The sequence below is a fragment of the Oryza sativa genome, chromosome 9, assembly GCF_034140825.1.
Source record: "Oryza sativa Japonica Group chromosome 9, ASM3414082v1".
In the NCBI taxonomy this organism is placed as follows: Eukaryota; Viridiplantae; Streptophyta; class Magnoliopsida; order Poales; family Poaceae; genus Oryza; species Oryza sativa.
In genome coordinates this window covers 16,665,644-16,683,074 of record NC_089043.1, presented here as the reverse complement: position 1 = coordinate 16,683,074, position 17,431 = coordinate 16,665,644, and the positions used below count along the sequence as shown (strand labels likewise).

At 44.5% G+C, this 17,431-nt stretch overlaps 1 protein-coding gene across 2 annotated transcripts; it reads right to left on the bottom strand.

The window, feature by feature from the left end:
• Nucleotides 1-3,069: 3,069 nt before the first annotated feature.
• LOC9271090 (putative GPI-anchored protein pfl2) lies at nt 3,070-6,419 on the bottom strand. Of its 2 annotated transcripts, none has more exons than XM_066304366.1 (2): nt 4,679-6,419; nt 3,070-3,543 (listed from the first exon to the last, which is right to left on the bottom strand). In XM_066304366.1, the coding sequence occupies exon 1, from the start codon at nt 6,117-6,119 to the stop codon at nt 4,803-4,805; it is 1,317 nt and encodes a 438-aa protein (XP_066160463.1). In that variant the 5' UTR covers nt 6,120-6,419; the 3' UTR covers nt 3,070-3,543; nt 4,679-4,802. The 2 variants fall into 2 exon arrangements, with proteins under 2 accessions (XP_066160463.1, XP_015610603.1); XM_015755117.3 differs by lacking the exon at nt 3,070-3,543 and adding an exon at nt 3,657-4,462.
• Between the last annotated feature and the right edge of the window lie 11,012 nt (nt 6,420-17,431).

Sequence of the window (17,431 nt, the reverse complement as noted above, 5' to 3'; positions counted from 1 at the left end):
GACCGGCCGGCCGGCCCCCGTGCGAGCGAAACGGACAAGATCGACGACGGCGACCATGCACGCACGCCGGTCCACCACCTCGCCGCGTTGTGTCAGCTCGCCACGCACTCTGTAGTCTGTACCGCTCTCTGCTCCGCGGCCGGGCCAATCATGCCAACCTTGACTCATGCGGCCGATACGTTGTGTTGCAGCGTTGCGCACCCCGGGGGGTGGGGGGGGGGGGGGGGGAGGGACCATGCCGATTCGAAACGTTGCAGTACGCGATGCAACACCGGCACCGGCGTCGCACGCGCGCGCGGCCGCCCACGAAGCGGCCGGCAGCGACGACGTCGACCGGTCGATGGATGGATCGTGGCCGACGCAGCACGGCAGCGGCGCCGGCGCTGGCCAGCCTTGTCCCCGCAGTGGCAACCCAGCCCGCAGGCAGGGCAGGCGCGGCGATTTGCAGGGCGGCTTGAATCGAATTGATGAATAGCTTTGGCGCTGAGCTTGTACGTTCTCGTGGATCGTCACTGGCGCCGTGTATGGTCGGGCACCCGTGCACTGGACCGGCCGGTTTGTGAATCCTTCTTGTTACAACCACAGATCTTCCTATCTCCATTGAAACCTCGTATTATTCGAGATCGTATAAGTAGGGCATTATTTGAGATCGTATTAGGCTGTGTTCTACACAGTACATTTTTTTCCTAACTTCACTTCTCTCGTTTTTTACATGCATGCTTTCCGAATCGCTAAATGGTGCGTATGTTTTTTTTAAAAAAAATATCGAAAAGTTGTCTTAAAAAACATATTAATCTATTTTTAGTTTTTTAACTAATAATTAATTAATCATATGTTAATCCACTCCGTTTAGCTTAGTACTCCCTCGTCCCATTTTAAACGCAGCCATGAGTTTTCATGTTTAACTTTAATCGTCCGTATTATTTGAAAATTTTTTATGTTTAGTATTTTTATTTTTGTTAGATGAGAAAACATTAATAGTATTTTACGCGTGACTTATGTTTTTAAAATATTTTAAAGTATTTTTAAATAAGACGAACGATTAAAATTGGACACGAAAACTTATCGTTCCACTTAGAATATGGCAAAGGGAGCAGGAAGAAAAGGTTTCAATATCCCTCAAAAGAACGCACGGACTACTTAATAAAAGTGTATTTCCTCCGTCTAAAAAAATACACACATTTTACTTAGATTAAGTTTTTATGTAACAGAGCGAGTACGCCTAATCAGTTTGTTGTGTGAGGAAGGACAGGACTACAGCCTACAAGAGGAATTAACACTGTGCCACGCCAGATCAGCAGTGTCCGGCCATCCATGATTCATTCACCGGCACACAAAAGATGAGAAAGAAAGAGAGAGGCAGAGGTAAAAACCCGCCTGAACAGTACACTGATTACTGGTTACTGCGCTCTTCCTATTCGCTCGTTGCCATGCATTCACTCGGCACGGAAATCAGGGCGGACGGCCGGCCGGCCGGCGACCACCACTGATCGGCAATGGCGAGGGCAATAGTAGCTACTCGATCGCTGCAAGGTGCGTGGTACTCGTACGTGGTGCCGCCTCCTGTGCAGCTGCGCGAGCGAGCAAGGCGACCAGACTTTTGGGCTCTGAAAAGCCCCTAAACTTTTGGGTTTGGCTCGAAATTATATGCATCCGGCCGTGATCAGGCACAGGGTCACGCACAGGCAGGACCCCCCCCCCCCCCCCCTCTGCCCAGAGATCATCGCCATCATCATCCCAACCCATTGACACAGACCCAGCCCCAGCAGCTGTATAACTGGGCAACACACGCTGACCCGGGTACTATCAGTACTGAAGGGAAGCTTAAGATTCTAAAGAAATTACTTATCAGTAACCAGTTAGTGAGAGTGAAAAAAATTTAGGTATCTTAGCTTTCTGGTTTCTAATTTATTTTCATTATATAATTACATCTTTTAAAGTGTTTTCAAAATCTGCGTGAAAAATCTAGAGTATTACGGCTATGTTTAGATTCCAATTTTTTTTCTTCAAACTTTCAATTTTTCCGTCACATCGAACTTTTCTACACACACAAACTTCCAACTTTTCTATCACATCGTTTCAATTTCTTCAAACTTCCAATTTTAGCGTGGAACTAAACACAGCCTACCTCTGTCCTTCAAAATAAGTTCATTTTTCATCCGTCATATGCATACCAATAAAAACATAAAAAGACTTAAATATCTACGGTTCCTCACTTTATCAAATCACAGTACAACTTTTTCTCTATTTATTTACTCTCAATATATTTATCTCATACTTTCGCAAATTTCGATATAATGATCACTTAAAAGTAAGTTTATTTTAGGACAAACTGTATAGAACAAAATTGATCTTATTCCAGGAGCAGGAGAGTTGTGTAACTATGAGAAAAGCTGCAGAAGGTCCCAAGCATGCCCTAGTCTCCATCTCACAATGTGTTTGAAGCAGGTAGAAGGGCATCATTGCAGGGCAGCAGAAACAGAGTTATTCCCTGCCATGGCCGCTAACCATGATTCCAGCCAAGAGACCTCACATGCTGCTACTACTGCTAGTACTGCCAGTACTACCACCTACTGTGATGAAGCAGGATAAGATGGATGATAGATGCAGAGACACTACTCCAAGATCTCCATGACCAAATCATCATCGACTACCCTGTCACTCTCCACAGGATCAGAGGGGTTAATTACTTTAATATAATCTATACCCTGTAATTTACACCTGGCTATTGTGTTAGGCATTGTACTACGTGTTCACCCCGTTGCCTATGTTTTTAGATCGACGCTAATTAATCCATCACTGTCATGCTTGATCACCACTTGGATCAATTATTACTACTCTTCTCAAAAGTTGCAACCCTAACGATAATAGGAGCAGTAAAAGAGAGATCCTCCTTTTCCTCCACTTTTGTCATGGCATATATGTATATGTACTAACTGTAAGATCTTCACCTGCCTGGTTTGTGTGATGTGTTTATGATGATCACATCACAAAGCCACACGGAGTGTGATCAATTACGACCATGTGGAGTGTAATCAATTATAGCCAATTGATTGGTATACATGCATGTCCTAGAGATAGATTAGCTTCTTGTTGATGAGATCATTAGCTCAAGTACTACTACAATAACACACAAGGACCCTCGATAGACAAATCAAGCTAGCTAGTAGTGTGCATGGACCCCAGGTGGTAGTGACACTACACATGAGAATACAAAATTCCAAACCAATTAACCGAAGTTCCCTATCATCTCTAAACAAAATTCCAAAATGCCATCCATCAAGTGCAATACATCAACCCTAAACAAATTAATCCCGAAATGCCCTCAATCAAGTGCAAATATCAAATCTAGCCCCCACTTGAGCAAAATTTAATACAAAACCCAGGGACAGATACATGAGAAAAAAAAAAGAGTACCACTGGATGTCCATCTAGGGGTGCAATCAAGTGCAGGCAAGGGGGACACATGCAACAACTTGTCACACTCCAACCTCTCCCAATCTCTTTCTCCCACTCCCACTCTCTCTCTCCCTCCGCATTAACCTGAACGAGCCAATTAAGAAGAAACTTAACTAGAAATTATAATGTTCGCCATCTGATACAACCCCAAATTTCAGATCCAGAGATATAAAGTTTATATGGTAAAATATGGTAATGTAAAATTATATATCTTATTAACGTAATCGTAGATTAAGATCCATACATTTACGAAGCTAGAGCTACACACTGTAAAAGAAATCTTTGATGTGCAGGTATGGTAAACAGAACAGTCCCATCAGTAACGAAGAAGATCACGGCAGATTAGGAGGAGGCGATGGCGGTGGATGTGGAGCATCACATGCCGTGATCTTTCTTTAAATTGACTAGAATATGGCCTAACGACGGTCAGCTCGGGGGATGGTACGGTTGTTGGTCTCCTCCATCTATCAACAACCCACCATATCCATCAAATGAATATCCATCAAATGAGATCAATCTACTATACTACTACTAGTAGTAGCTTGTGGCCATTATTATTGTTATTCTTTCCATCTCTCTCGCCTTCATCACAGGGGGGAGTGGTTAGCATTAGCAAAGCCTAGAAATCCAAAGCTAACTTCTAGTAGTAATTAATCAACTGCTGCTGCTACTACTAATGGTGTAATGCTAACTGCCAGTGAGAGCTAAAAAGAGGCCCTGGATCTCTCCTCTCTCTCTCTCTATCTATCTAGGACATGAGCTTTCTTTCTCCTCTTGTCCCCGTCCTTTTTTGGAGGCTTTTATGGTGGTTTTCATACGAGGAAAAGGATGGATCCTTTGGTCATGCAGCTCGTTTGGTGTGTTGCCGCGTTGTGGCCGGTGCAGCAACAACAAATTCAGGAAGAGATCATCACTCGCCGGCGGCCGGAGATTTCGCCGCCGTTCCGCCGGCGATCAGCCAGCCAGCCGTTCGGTATTGCACTACGACGATGCCGTCTAGAATCTGAGTGTATCCAAGAGAGAATCGGAAGAGAGATGAGGTTTTTTAATGCAGTAGAGAACAAAATTAAGGACGGCGGGAATGGCGGCGAAGGCATGTGAGTGAGAGGATGGAATAAGACGAAGTCGAAGAAGTGGTGATTAATTTCAGTAATAATAGTAGTAACATGAAGTGAGTATACAGCTAAAAAGGCTAAGTAAAAATTAAAATCGATCAGACCTTTGTTGTTTGTGATGCATGGCGGCTATGGCGTCGTGTTCGTTCTTGTGCTTGGTGCTTGGTGCCACTAGTTGACAAGAATCAGAAGAGAACAGTGTGATGATGATGCTTTCTGTTCTGTCTACTACTCGGATGTACAGATCCATGGGTCGAGGCCCTCGCCTCGGGCGGGCCGCGCGGCGGCGGTGGAGCCATCCGGCGGCTTGTCGGCGGCGGCGGCTTGTGATGACGATGGTGCGCCGGCGTGGGAGGTGTAGTTGAGCTTGCAGCTGCCGGACGCGACGACGCCGGACAGCTCGTCGCCGCCGTGGTGGTGGGCGTCGTTTCTTGTGGGGAGGTGGTGGTGCAGGGCGTCGGAGGACATCAAGCCGCCGCCGTCGGTGAGGCTGATGCCGCCGCCGAGGAACTCCGAGAACGACGGGGACGGCGAGGCGTCGTGCAGCCGCGCGCCGCCGCCGCCGCCCTGCGCGAAGCCGCCGAACATGGGCTGCGACGCGGCGGCGAGGACGCTGGGGAAGGAGAGGTAGCTGCCGCTGCTGCTGGTCGCATCGTGCTGCATCCGGAGGAGCGCGGCGGGCGTCAGCTGGAAGGTGTCGCCGGCTCCGGCGGCCGCGGTCGGGTTGACGGACGTGGCGGTGGTGGCTGCGGCCGTGCTCGTCGTGGTGGCATTGGCATTGGCGGCGGCGAGGTTGGAGGAGGACGGCGTTGACGTGGACAACGGCGTCGACGAGGACGAGGACGTGTAGGGCGGGAAAGGGGACGCCGCCGTGGGGAGCTTCTGCGCGAAGGGGCGGAGGAGGTACGGCGGCAGCGAGGAGGCCGGATCGCCGGCGGCGGCGGAGCGGAGGGCGGACGCCGGCGAGGGGAAGAGGTGGTCGAAGCGCGTGCGGAGCGAGGCGGCGGGTGCCCCGACGCCCGCGACGAACGGCGGCGAAGGGATCCCGGTGAACTCCTGCACCATGGCGCGGAAGTTGGAGGTGTCGGTGGTCAGCACCGTCGTGGGCGCCCGCCGCGACGCCCGCGTCCGCTTCCTCGACCCCCTCGCCGGCGCCGCGGCCACCGCCGCCCCCGCCCCCGCCCCCTCTGACGACGGATCACCCTGCTGCTGCTGCTGCTGCTGCTGGTGCGCCCCCGCCACGCCCGCGTCGGCGGCGACACGCGGCGACGACGAGGACGGCGCCCCCGCCGCGAACTGCGCCGCCGACCAGGGCTGCAGCTGCACCCCCTGCTGATGCTGCAACGACGTCCCCACCGAGCCGAGCTCCTGGAACCCGTACATCGATCCGCCGTGGAGCGAGAACCCCGACGACGAGGAGGGGCGGAGCAGCGCCGACAGCGGCGAGGAGTCCACCCCACCACCACCACCGCCTCCCCGCGAATCGAACTCGTCGTCGCCGCCGCTCGACGACTGGAGACTCCCTCCACTATTACCAGAATCCATCACCCACCGGTGCAAGTGTGCAACTCCCCCCCAAGCCAACCACCTGAATCGCTCGCTCACCGACTCGAAACGACCATCGCGGAGAGGGGAGGGAGAAAGGGGAAGGAGAGGAAGCCTTGGTGGTATAAAAAGGGAGAAGAGAAGACAAGGCGAGGCGGGGCGGCGGCGGCTGCGGCTGCTGGGTTCGGAGCACGTTCTGGCGGGGACAAAAGGGGGGAGGAGGAGGGGGGAGAAGCGGGCGGAGGGAGGAGGACGACGAGGCGAGTGCGACTTGGCTGGCGTGTTTACATGTGGTGGTGTGGCTGGTTTGGTGAACCACATATATCGCTCTGATTAGTCGCGGGGGGTGAAAAACTGACGCTGGGCCCCGCCGCACCACGGAGGACGTTAAACGGTTTGGTCCCACCGGACGTGTACACAGGACTCTCACTGTGGTTCTATATAGTAGTATAGTATGTAATATGCTCCCTCTAAAAAAACGAATCAACTACTGAATGTGGCACATTTTATATACACTAGTGGAGAAATGATCTTTGCTGGGTCGACCCAAAACCATAATAATCTCAGTTTCAAAAAGAACCGGGACTAAAAATGATCTTCAGTCCCGGTTGAAAACCCCAAAGGCATTCTATGATCTTTAGTCCAACCGGGACTAAAAAATATCTTTAGTCCCGGTTCATCCCTGTCAGGTTAATATCAGGGGGCCGAGGATCTTTAATCCCGGTTACTAAAAATCACCACTTTAGTTCCGGTTGAGAACACCAACTGGATTAAAGATCAAATCGATCTTTATCCAGGTTGGAAATACCAACCGGAACTAAAATTCGAAGCATAGTATATAATCCCTATCCCTTATCCTCTCATCCACAGATCAAATCTCTCCCCTTCTTTCCCTTTCTCCTTCGCTTCCTACATCCTCATCCTGATCCATCCCCTCCACCTCCTCTCCTTCCTCATCCGATCCCCTCCCCTCTCCTCCACCTCCTCCTCTCCCCTTCCTGCCCATCCTCCCCTTCCCATCCGGTAGCCGGCGGCCGGCGGGGCCGTGCCCGGCGGCGGGCCAGTGGCCGTGGCAGGCGGCGGCGGGCCGGGGCGGCGGGGCCGCGCCGGGCGGCGGCAACGGCGTTGTTTTCTCTTTTTTTTTTAATTTATGATTCACATGTATAGTTTTGTGATTTATTGGATGGATCTGAGATGACCTGTGATGTATTTGATTTGTGTGTAATTTTTTAGGATTTGTGATGTATTTGATTTGTGTATATATATAACATTAAGATTTGTGATGTTACTTTATTTGTGATGTGGATTTGGGATGTTACTTTGATTTGGGGATATGCTTCCCACTTGAATTGGGAGAAAATAAAAAAAAAGAAAAGGGGACCATCTGGGAATGCCGCTATTCTCTCGTTACTCCCGGTTGATCAAATAAAAAAAAAGACCATCTGGGACTGCCACTATTCTCTCGTTACTCCCGACCATCTGTGACTGCCGCTATTCTCTCGTTACTCCCGGTTGCTAGGTTTTAGCAACCGGAATTTTCCCGATTGATAACACCAATCGGGATTAAAGATCCATCTTTAATCCCGGTTATTTGAACCGGGATTAAAGATAGCGTTCTTTAGTCCCGGATTCGTAATTCCGGTTGGAAAACCGGGACTAAGGGGGTTACGAACCGGGAGTAAAAAGCACTTCTCCACTAGTGATAATAAATTTAGACAGAGGTATATCCAAATTCGTAATACTAGAATATCGTATCCAGTATTAGATTGGTTTTTTATGGGACAGATAGAGTACCAGACAACTTGTGGGGGGATTAGGAGCTTATATGGGAGAATTGATACTACGAGTAGTAAAGAGTGCATGTATACAGTACTTAGTCCTAATCAGCTACAAAAAGTATACTCTTTCCCACGTATAGCATAGCTACGGAGAAGCATGTACGGAGTATCTCTTTTCCAGGTGGGGATATCCAAGAATGCAATAGTAAAGAAAGAAAGATTTATAATAAGGTTGTGTTTAGATCTAAAGTTTGGATCCAAACTTCAGTACTTTTCGATTACATCAACATGTCATACACACACAAGTTTTCAATCACATCATCTCTAATTTCAACCAAAATCCAAACTTTACGCTGAACTAAACACAGCCTAACTATGCTTCAAATGTATTTTTTTAAAAAATTGTTTATATGATATATAATCTGATTGTACCGTTGCATTCATTGTAACTAAACAATATCTCACATGATTATATTCTAATTAAAAAATATATGTCGTAAATTACTTTTATTATATATTCAAATTACTTTTAGTTTTGATTAAATTACTCCTTAGACATTTATAATGTTGTGAGTTTTACTTTCATTGTTGTTTTAAGTTAGCTCTATAATTTATGCTGATTAAATTTAATTTCTAAATAGATTCATGCCTTTACCCCCTACAACGGATTTACTTTTAATGATGAGACAACTTATTTAATTTTGGTATTAAGTTATTCTTTTATGATTCATGTAAATTAGTTTCAAGATTTATTGCAGTCACTTTCAGAAATGTAATTTAATCAAATCTAAAATTAATTTACATATATGGTAAAAGTAATTTACAACCTATTTTTTTGTTAGAACATAATATAAGATCTTATTATAAAGATTTTATTTCTACGAATCCAATGGTGTAATTAGATAAGTAATTTAAGAGAAAATTTTATAAGAAAAATAAGATATGCATGAGCTTGCTATACTTGTAGTTAATAAGTGACACTTTCTCACGTATGGCTATTGATCGAACAAAGTGTGCACCCGTTAAGAATAAATAGTGCACATGCACTATTTAGATTTTGCCTACGATTAATATGGGAATTTGATTTCTTTTCCTAGTCTTTTGTTTGGATGAGGTGATGAGAAACGACAAGGAGTTTAGCTGAAGATTAGATCTTAAGTGAAAACAGATGGTTGAGATTTATTTAGTCAAAGTAGAGAAGTAATTATCTCCCGATTCCCATCCCCTACCAAGGTATTGGAAATGAGGGGGTTTCCTCTCTCAATTCCCTATTTTCATTTCAGCAAAACTCTCATGCCCCCAACCAAGCAAAACCTTTAATTGCCATATCTCTCTAAACCCCCTATCCCTAGTAAAAATTGCCCCAACCAAATGCATCTGAAGAAGTTTCATGTCTTATTGAGTTTTCACTTTATCTTTTTTAATATATCTCTAAGGTTTTCATTACATTATTTCTTTGTAAGTGTTTATTTTGACTCTCTAAGTTTGTCACCCAGTGCGATCAGTAATGATCTGAGTAGTATGGTCATTTAGAGAAACTTTTAAATGGTTAACTTAGGAGAATAGGCACCTTGGGGGACAAAAAAAAAATACACAGGGACGTGTAAAACGGAGAGAGAAATAAATCTTTAGAGGATACAAAATGGCTTGAACGAAATTCAGGGAAGTGACTCCCCTGACTTAACTGCACATACATTTGAGTCACTAACATGTGGGTCCTACTTTGCTATGGCCCACATGTCAGTGGCTCAATTACACAACAGTTAAGTCAGAGGCTCCCTTTTCGAAATTCAGTCACCCGTGGAGATTTATTTGACATTGGAGTCAATATTGAATGTAATCAAAAATAAGAAAAGTATAAGATAAAAATATCGATTAAATACTATAAAGATGCATGGGTTTTATCAGTGTAGACATGGGAGATATGACAAACTGACCGGTTATTTTTCTTCAGCTTTTACATCTAAAAAGGCACACAAGCTTATACATTGCAAAAAATAAAAACAAAACTAGCTAGAATGGTAGGAAAAAAAATTCAATAGACAACAACAGTACCGTACTAAAATATCCACCCATACTTGGCGAAGAAATCCCTAACAACTACCTACCACAATTCGCAGTGCTTGTGCTATAAAGCAATTAGGATAAAGATGATGATACCAATTATTGGTCCACATGTCTGAAGATAACCTACCTGGGAGAATTAATCTTTTCAAGTTCTTTTGTTTTTGGCATATACATATTGACCAAGATGGTGCAACAACTCTAACCATGCTTGACCTTTTAATTCAACTAAAAACCAATTTTGAAATATGTTGAATATGCTACTAGAAGCTGTTAAATTAAGCTCGTGTTGTACAACTTGCCACACAAAACTAGTAAGATTATTACTTATGAATGTATACTCCTATCTGTTTATCGTTGAAGTGATTATATATGTATGCGGTCTTTGAAGATACCAGGATGTACGGATACCTCCTTAAGAGATACTAATTTTTATATAAGAAAATATGACACCTCCTCAATAAATATAAAATTTAGGTTGTGTTTGGTACCATCAGTTCCCAACTTCTCTCCCTTGTATTCCGCACGCACACTTTTAAAACTCCTAAATGGTGCGTTTTTTTACAAAAAGTTTCTATATGAAAGTTGCTTAAAAAGCATATTAATATATTTTTTTAAAAAATAGCTAATACTTAATTAATCACGTGCTAATGGACCGTTCTGTTTTCCATGCACATTAGATTTGTTTTCCGTGCACAGTAGGATTTTTTTTTTGGGGGGAGGGGAATACGGTCATGAGAACCGTGTCGATCACTGGGTGGATCTAGCAAGGGGCAGCGGACACTACAATTATAAGGGATACCAATACGTGCGTACATCAATTAAGCTATAGATTTGTACTTTTGTAGGACATGGAGCTATTATTTGTTAGCGATATGGCAGTTGGCGGATGCGGCATATATACGTACGTAGTACTTGGCAAGAGCTACGTACGTACGTGCGGCGAGAAGATACGATGATGGCATAAATTGGCGTTCGAGATCGATATAGACATGCATGCTTGGATCGATGCAAGCAGCAAATGACATGTACTTGCTGCATATATGTGGTCGTCGTAGGTAGAGACTGCGAAGGTGGGTGGATTTATATAATGATTTTCCAATAGAAAAAATTGGTGGCGCAAAGCTTCGTTGAATCATTATATTATATGGTTTAAAAGTAAAATGCATCGTCCCGCAAAAAAAAATGCATCTACACTCGACGATTTGGAAACTTTTAATTAGGTAGCTTTATATTTCAAAAAGCTGCCGGTGAAAATCTGATGAAAATTAGAGACGCTAGACAAACTAACATTCTACAACAACAGCAGGTTCTTAGAATAAAAGGTTCAATTATTTAGATAGTTTGTAATTTTGGAAGAAGTTATAGTGGTTAGAAACTCTCCAAGCACACCATATATTCTGTCCTCATGTCCCATGATTCCCGTGATAAGAGAATTAGTGGTGTTATTTAGCTTTCAAGTTTAGTAAATATGATATAATTTAATTACACCACGGCTCTGTTCATTTGGGGGGAGATGGGAACCAAATACCTATGCACGGAAAATGGAGTGGTCCATTAGCACATGATTAATTAAGTATTAGCTATTTTTTTAAAAAATGGATTAATATGATTTTTTTAAGCAACTTTCTTTAAGAAAATTTTTGAAAAAAACGTACCGTTTAGCCGTTTGAAAAGCGTACGTGCGGAAGACGAGGAAGAGAAGTTGGGAACCTGCCCAAACGAACAGAGCCGGAGTCACCACCAAAATCTTATATGCATGCCTTTTCAGGGGCAACACATTGGCTCCGGTGTTGGGCTCCACTACAAAGGTGTGATGATGATATCAAGCTAATAAATGATGCATGCCGTAAGCTTTAGTCAATGGTCATGCAGATACATTCTGAGAGATACATTGTTACAGTGGTTAAATTTGTTGTATTTTTTTCTCCTTTATTAATATAAAATCTTAACGGTGGGGGTTTCCCCTACCGTGGTTCTTTCAAAAAATGGTCATGCAGATTTTCGTCAATTTCGGGTGGAGGTTCACAAACAGGATTCAATAGTTGTGGATTGTTCATCTTGTGTTAGTTTGTGTTTGCCTTATTAAGACTATGATGTTTTGAATTCATTAGTGTGTGATCACTTTTGAGTGAATTTGTGTAATAATTGGTTGCAGCTTCTTGAGCAAAGGCCAAAATTATATTCAATTATCTAAAAAAACTTACACCACTGTATAATAATACATCACTATATGTAAAAAAAAATGGTTATAGAAATGTAGTACTGTTGAAAAATTCTTGTCCACCCGACTCATGAATATTAATTATTTTCATACATGAATAATTTATCTTTCAAAAAAATATATGTCTAAAGAAATATATTCACTTGTTTTGTCCGTTCTAGATTTTCCCCGAATCCCGTTAACCTTGACCGTGGAACACATTAATCCAGGAAAAATCATTAATCATCTCAAGGGTGAATATATAACCAATCTATATAGTCTCTCAAATTTCACCGAATACTCAATTTGGTTCTTAATGTTTTATTTTATTTACATAGAGCTTAAAATCATTGTTAGACCCACTTAATGTGTCACAAGGCTAATCCTTGTCAATAAGAATTTGTAGCATAAACTAAATAAATTAAATAAATAAATAAATAAATAGAATTGCAAATGTACTTCCCATTGTTTTAGTATGTTCATGCGAGGGTTAAGCTTCATGGCTACCGTATGAACAATTATTATTGCACATAAATTACTATGCATTACCTATGAGAAAATTCATTGTACTCAAATGTAAAAAAAAATATGGGATATATGTCGTCCAAAGGTTAGGTCTGTAGGGTCTCGCCATACATTTTCCTTAATTGATTAATACTCAGTTATTTTACGCTAATAATTTATTTTACTTGTGACGACGATTATGCATCTATTTGCCAACTTCGGGTGGAGGTACGCTAATAATAGAATTCAGTAGTTAGGGGATCTTTTTCTTTTGTTGGTGTCTATTAGTTTGTATTTGCTTTTAGGACTACTAGAAAACACATTTTTTCCGACGTAGGGGTCTTTTTTTCGCATGCGGACATGACTTTTAGAGCCAAATGACCGCCTACAAAAATATAAATCAGGGTGAAGTTCGCTGTCCGCCTGCGAAAATCTATTTTCGAAGGCAGACCATTTAAGCGGCGCCTGCGAAAATAAATTTTCACAGGCGAACCTTATGTGGTCCGCCTACAAAAATCGTACCAACCCAAAAAAAAACACCCTTATCTTCTCCTCCCACCACTCAACTCTCTCTCTCCCCCTCTCCCTCACTGACTTAGTCTCCTCTCCTCTCCTCTCCCTCACTGACTCTCCTCTCCGGCGGCACGGCGGGGACGGCTACTGCGGCGGCACAGACGGCAGCGGGGCGGCCGCCGGCGTCTCCCCTCCCTCCCTCGCAGATCTGGCCGGAGGAGGGAGGGGGAGGCTGGCGTGGGCGACGGCGACGGCTCCCCTCCCCCCTCCCTCCCAGATCTAGCCGGAGGAAGGAGGGGGGAGGCCGGCGGGGGCGACGCGGGGCGGCCGGCGGCGTCTCACCTCCCTCCCTCCCTCGCAGATCTAGCCGGAGGAGGGAGGGGGGAGGCCAGCGGGGGCGACAACGGCGCGGGACGGCGGTGACGACGACGCGCGGGGCGTCAGCGGTGGCTCTCCTCCCCCCTCCCTCCCAGATTTGGCCGAAGGAGGGAGGGGGGAGGCCGGCGGCGGCGACGACGGCGTGGAGCGCCGCCGGCGGCGACGACGACGACAGCGGCCGCTCCCCTCCCCTCCCCTCTCAAATCCGGCCGGGGGAGGGTGGCGGTGGTGAGCCGCATGCGGCGATTTTTTTTTTGTTCATTTTTTTGCATTTTCACTGGCGGGCCGTTGCCCCGACTGCGAAAATTGATGATTTTCGCAGTAGTTGTGGTGCAGGCGGACTTCCCTCCCGCCCGTAAAAATTAGTTTTCTAGTAGTGTAGCTTTTTCTGTTATCGTGAACTTTCTATGTGAGTTCTGTAGTAATAATTGGCTGTAGCTCTTAAAGTAAAAGTACGAATGTTTCATTCCATTATATATTAAAATAGAATTTACGTATCATCTCAATCTACTTATTTCATCTGCACAAACACACCCTTAGATGACTAGTTTGACCATTCACCCGTCATCTTGACTAGTAGCATTCTCTTTCGATCTATCCTTACAACGGTCACGTGACTACGTGAGTGAACGTTATTCTCTTTCCTTTAAAAAAAAAGACACACACAACATAAACGAACCTTCAGTGAGTTCAGTCCAGGGACGGAGGCCGATCGAATGGGAGCCCTGCGTGAAGGGCCCGTATATTATACTACTACGACCATATATGATCGATCATGGATACGCAACGCATGGCAGGCACATGATGCTCGCCCGCTGGATCTCTCGCGCTGACCACGTATCGACACACGTTTGCCTCGTCGTCTACGCATGCTCACCATCATACGCGAATTATACAAAACAAACACGTGCTCGATCGATCAACTAGCGCGTGCACACACCGACACCGTCAAACAAAAAATGCACGCGTACGTGGTGGCGCACATGCGGCCGGCACACCGCCATCGAGTCAATCGCCGACGCACGCAACGAATAGTAGGAGAACGCACACCGGTGAAGAAAGCGTTTGTAGTCCCGGTTCGAAACCCTGCTTTGATCTCGGTTTTTAAACCGGGACTAAAGATCGAGCTGATCTTTTTTTTATTTGTATGGCCATGTTGCGACATGGTTTATATATATATATACGAGTAAATTTCACAAAACCCTGGGTTTTGCAATTTGTTTCATGAAACCCCAGGTTTTAGAGTAAAATATTCCATAAAACCCCATGTACAAACTTACATCGTTTATTTGACTAATATATTTATCTATAATAATTGTAAAAAGAATATATGATATACTTTTTAGTACATATGTAATGTTAGTTGCTTTTTAACAAGCGTTGATAATCATGTTTTGATCACATGTGTATATTTAACCTATTATTATATTATAATCAGCAGATATTATGTTAATCTTTTCCAGCGCAAAATTGAGAAAAAAATGAAGTAGACAAGAAGAATATGTCCTTTTAGCCAACTAATGTGAATTGATTAAAAAATAATCTTATGTAATAATAAAATATGAGTATTTTACATGAATATGAGGTTTCATGAAACATTTTGGTTCAAAACATGGGGTTTCGTGAAACAAAACATAATAACCAGGGTTTTATGTAACGGGATACCCCAATAGGTTTTGTGAAATTTACTCTATATATACACATACATACATACATACATACATACATAAATATATATATATATATACATATATATATATATATATGTATATGTATATGTATATATATATACATACATACATACATATATATATATATATATACATATATATAGGTATGTATGTATGTATATATATGTATATGTATATGTATATATATGTATATGTATATATATATATATATATATATATATATATATATATATATATATATATATATATATATATATATATATATATATATATATATATATATATATATATATATATATATATATATATATATATATATATATATATATATATGTATATATATATATGTGTGTGTGTCATTAATAAATTCTTGTATTCCAAAATCTTCACCGGACACCAACGGCTCGATCTTCTGGTTTGGTTGCTCTCCAAGCTGAGGGACTGGTTTGGACTTTCCAGAAGATGCTTTCTTAAGTGTTCACTCATAGTCCGATAGCTTTATGGCCTCCTTGGCAGGTGTAGACATACCCCTGAAGAAGTTCCTGACACTCGGGTCTATAGGAATCTTCTTTTGTGGACTTCGAGGCTTCAATTGTCTCCTGACTTCTGATGCCACATAAGCGTCAAGCTCCTCTTGCGTGCAATCGTACCCCGGGTCCTTGTTTTCTGCGGCGTCAACTTTCGCCTTCTTCGTTGCCCTTGTGGGGGCAGGCGGTGGAGCTTGGGGGCCCTTGACTTGGAAGGTGCCGGACGAGGAGCTTGCGGAGGAGTCGGTGCAGGAGCCTGAGGTGGAGACGGTGCTGGAGCATGAGGAGGAGACGGTGCAGGAGCCTGAGGAGGAGATGGCGGAGCCGGAGGAGATGGTGCATGAGACGTCGCTTGTCGCCCAGGGAGGATGATGTACCGCTTGCGCCATAGTATAATGGCGTGGCTTGTGTCCCGTAGATGCGTCTCACCGTCTCCTCCAGGGTAGTCCAGCTCAAGGTCCTCGTACGCGCCTTCCACCAACTCAACTTCGACCTTGGAGTATCCTGCTGGAATCGGCCTGCAGTGGTAAGTCCCTGAAGGGTCTGTTGGGATGGCCATGCCCGACGCCACCTTCACGTGGTGAGAGGTTATTTACTAGTAATCAACATATATAAGCAGCAACTTGCGGAATGGACAAGTCTAAAATCTATAAACTACGAGCTTACCTTTATTGATAAGTTCTTGAAGGGAATATGCAGCTCACATGGTGTCCGCTGAGTGATGTCATCAACGGGGCAGGTGGTTTTGTCCTTGGTTTGCATGGCGTCCATGCTCTGTGATCCTACCTACCCCATTGAGGCGCAGCTGCTACGATTGCCAGAAGGGCTCACCATTGAAGGAGGAATGTACGGCTGGGGATCTTGGGACCGATGTGCGGCCATGCATTCATCAACCTTCCTTGCCACCTCCTCTTGCATGCTGAGCTCGTAGCTCGATACCCTGTACTCAAGATCTGCAATCTTCGCCTCGGTATCTCTCTTGCTCCTCATCCGACTCCTGTACGTGTGGATGTCCTCCTTGAATCCAATCTTCCAAGGAATCACCCCTTTCCCTCGTGTTCGTCCTGGATGTTCGGGAGTCTGCAGGGCAAGTGACAGCTCGTCCTTCTCTCTGTCGGGTCGGAACGTGCCCTAAGAAGAGGCTTCCACTGCATCCGTTAGTCGACGCGCAGCCTCGCGTATCTGATCGCTGAAGACCAGGGAGCCATCAACTGGGTTGAGCGTTCCAACGTGAGCATAGTACCAGAACTTCGATCGATCCGGCCATTTAGAGGTGGCCGGTTCGATACCCCTCTCAAGCAAGCTTGCCTCCATCTCCTCCCACTTCGGCATCGCGACGCTATAGCTGCCTGACCCCAAGTGGTGATGGTACTTCTTCTTGGCGGCATTTTCTTTGTTTCTTTCCATCATCGCCTGCCCTTGTTGACCTGTCTTATATGCAACGAACTCGTCCCAGTGATCCCTTAGCTTCGGGAATGTGTCAAAGTTCGGTGTCTGCCTCTTCAGGATGTATTTCTGGTACAGATCTTCCTTGAAGCTCTGAAACTGTTCTGCCATTTTCTTTAGAGTCCACCTTTTCACTTTGTCCTCTGTACCCGCGGGAAGGGTGAATGTCTCGAGCATTGTGGTCCACAGCATCTCTTTCTCTGAATCT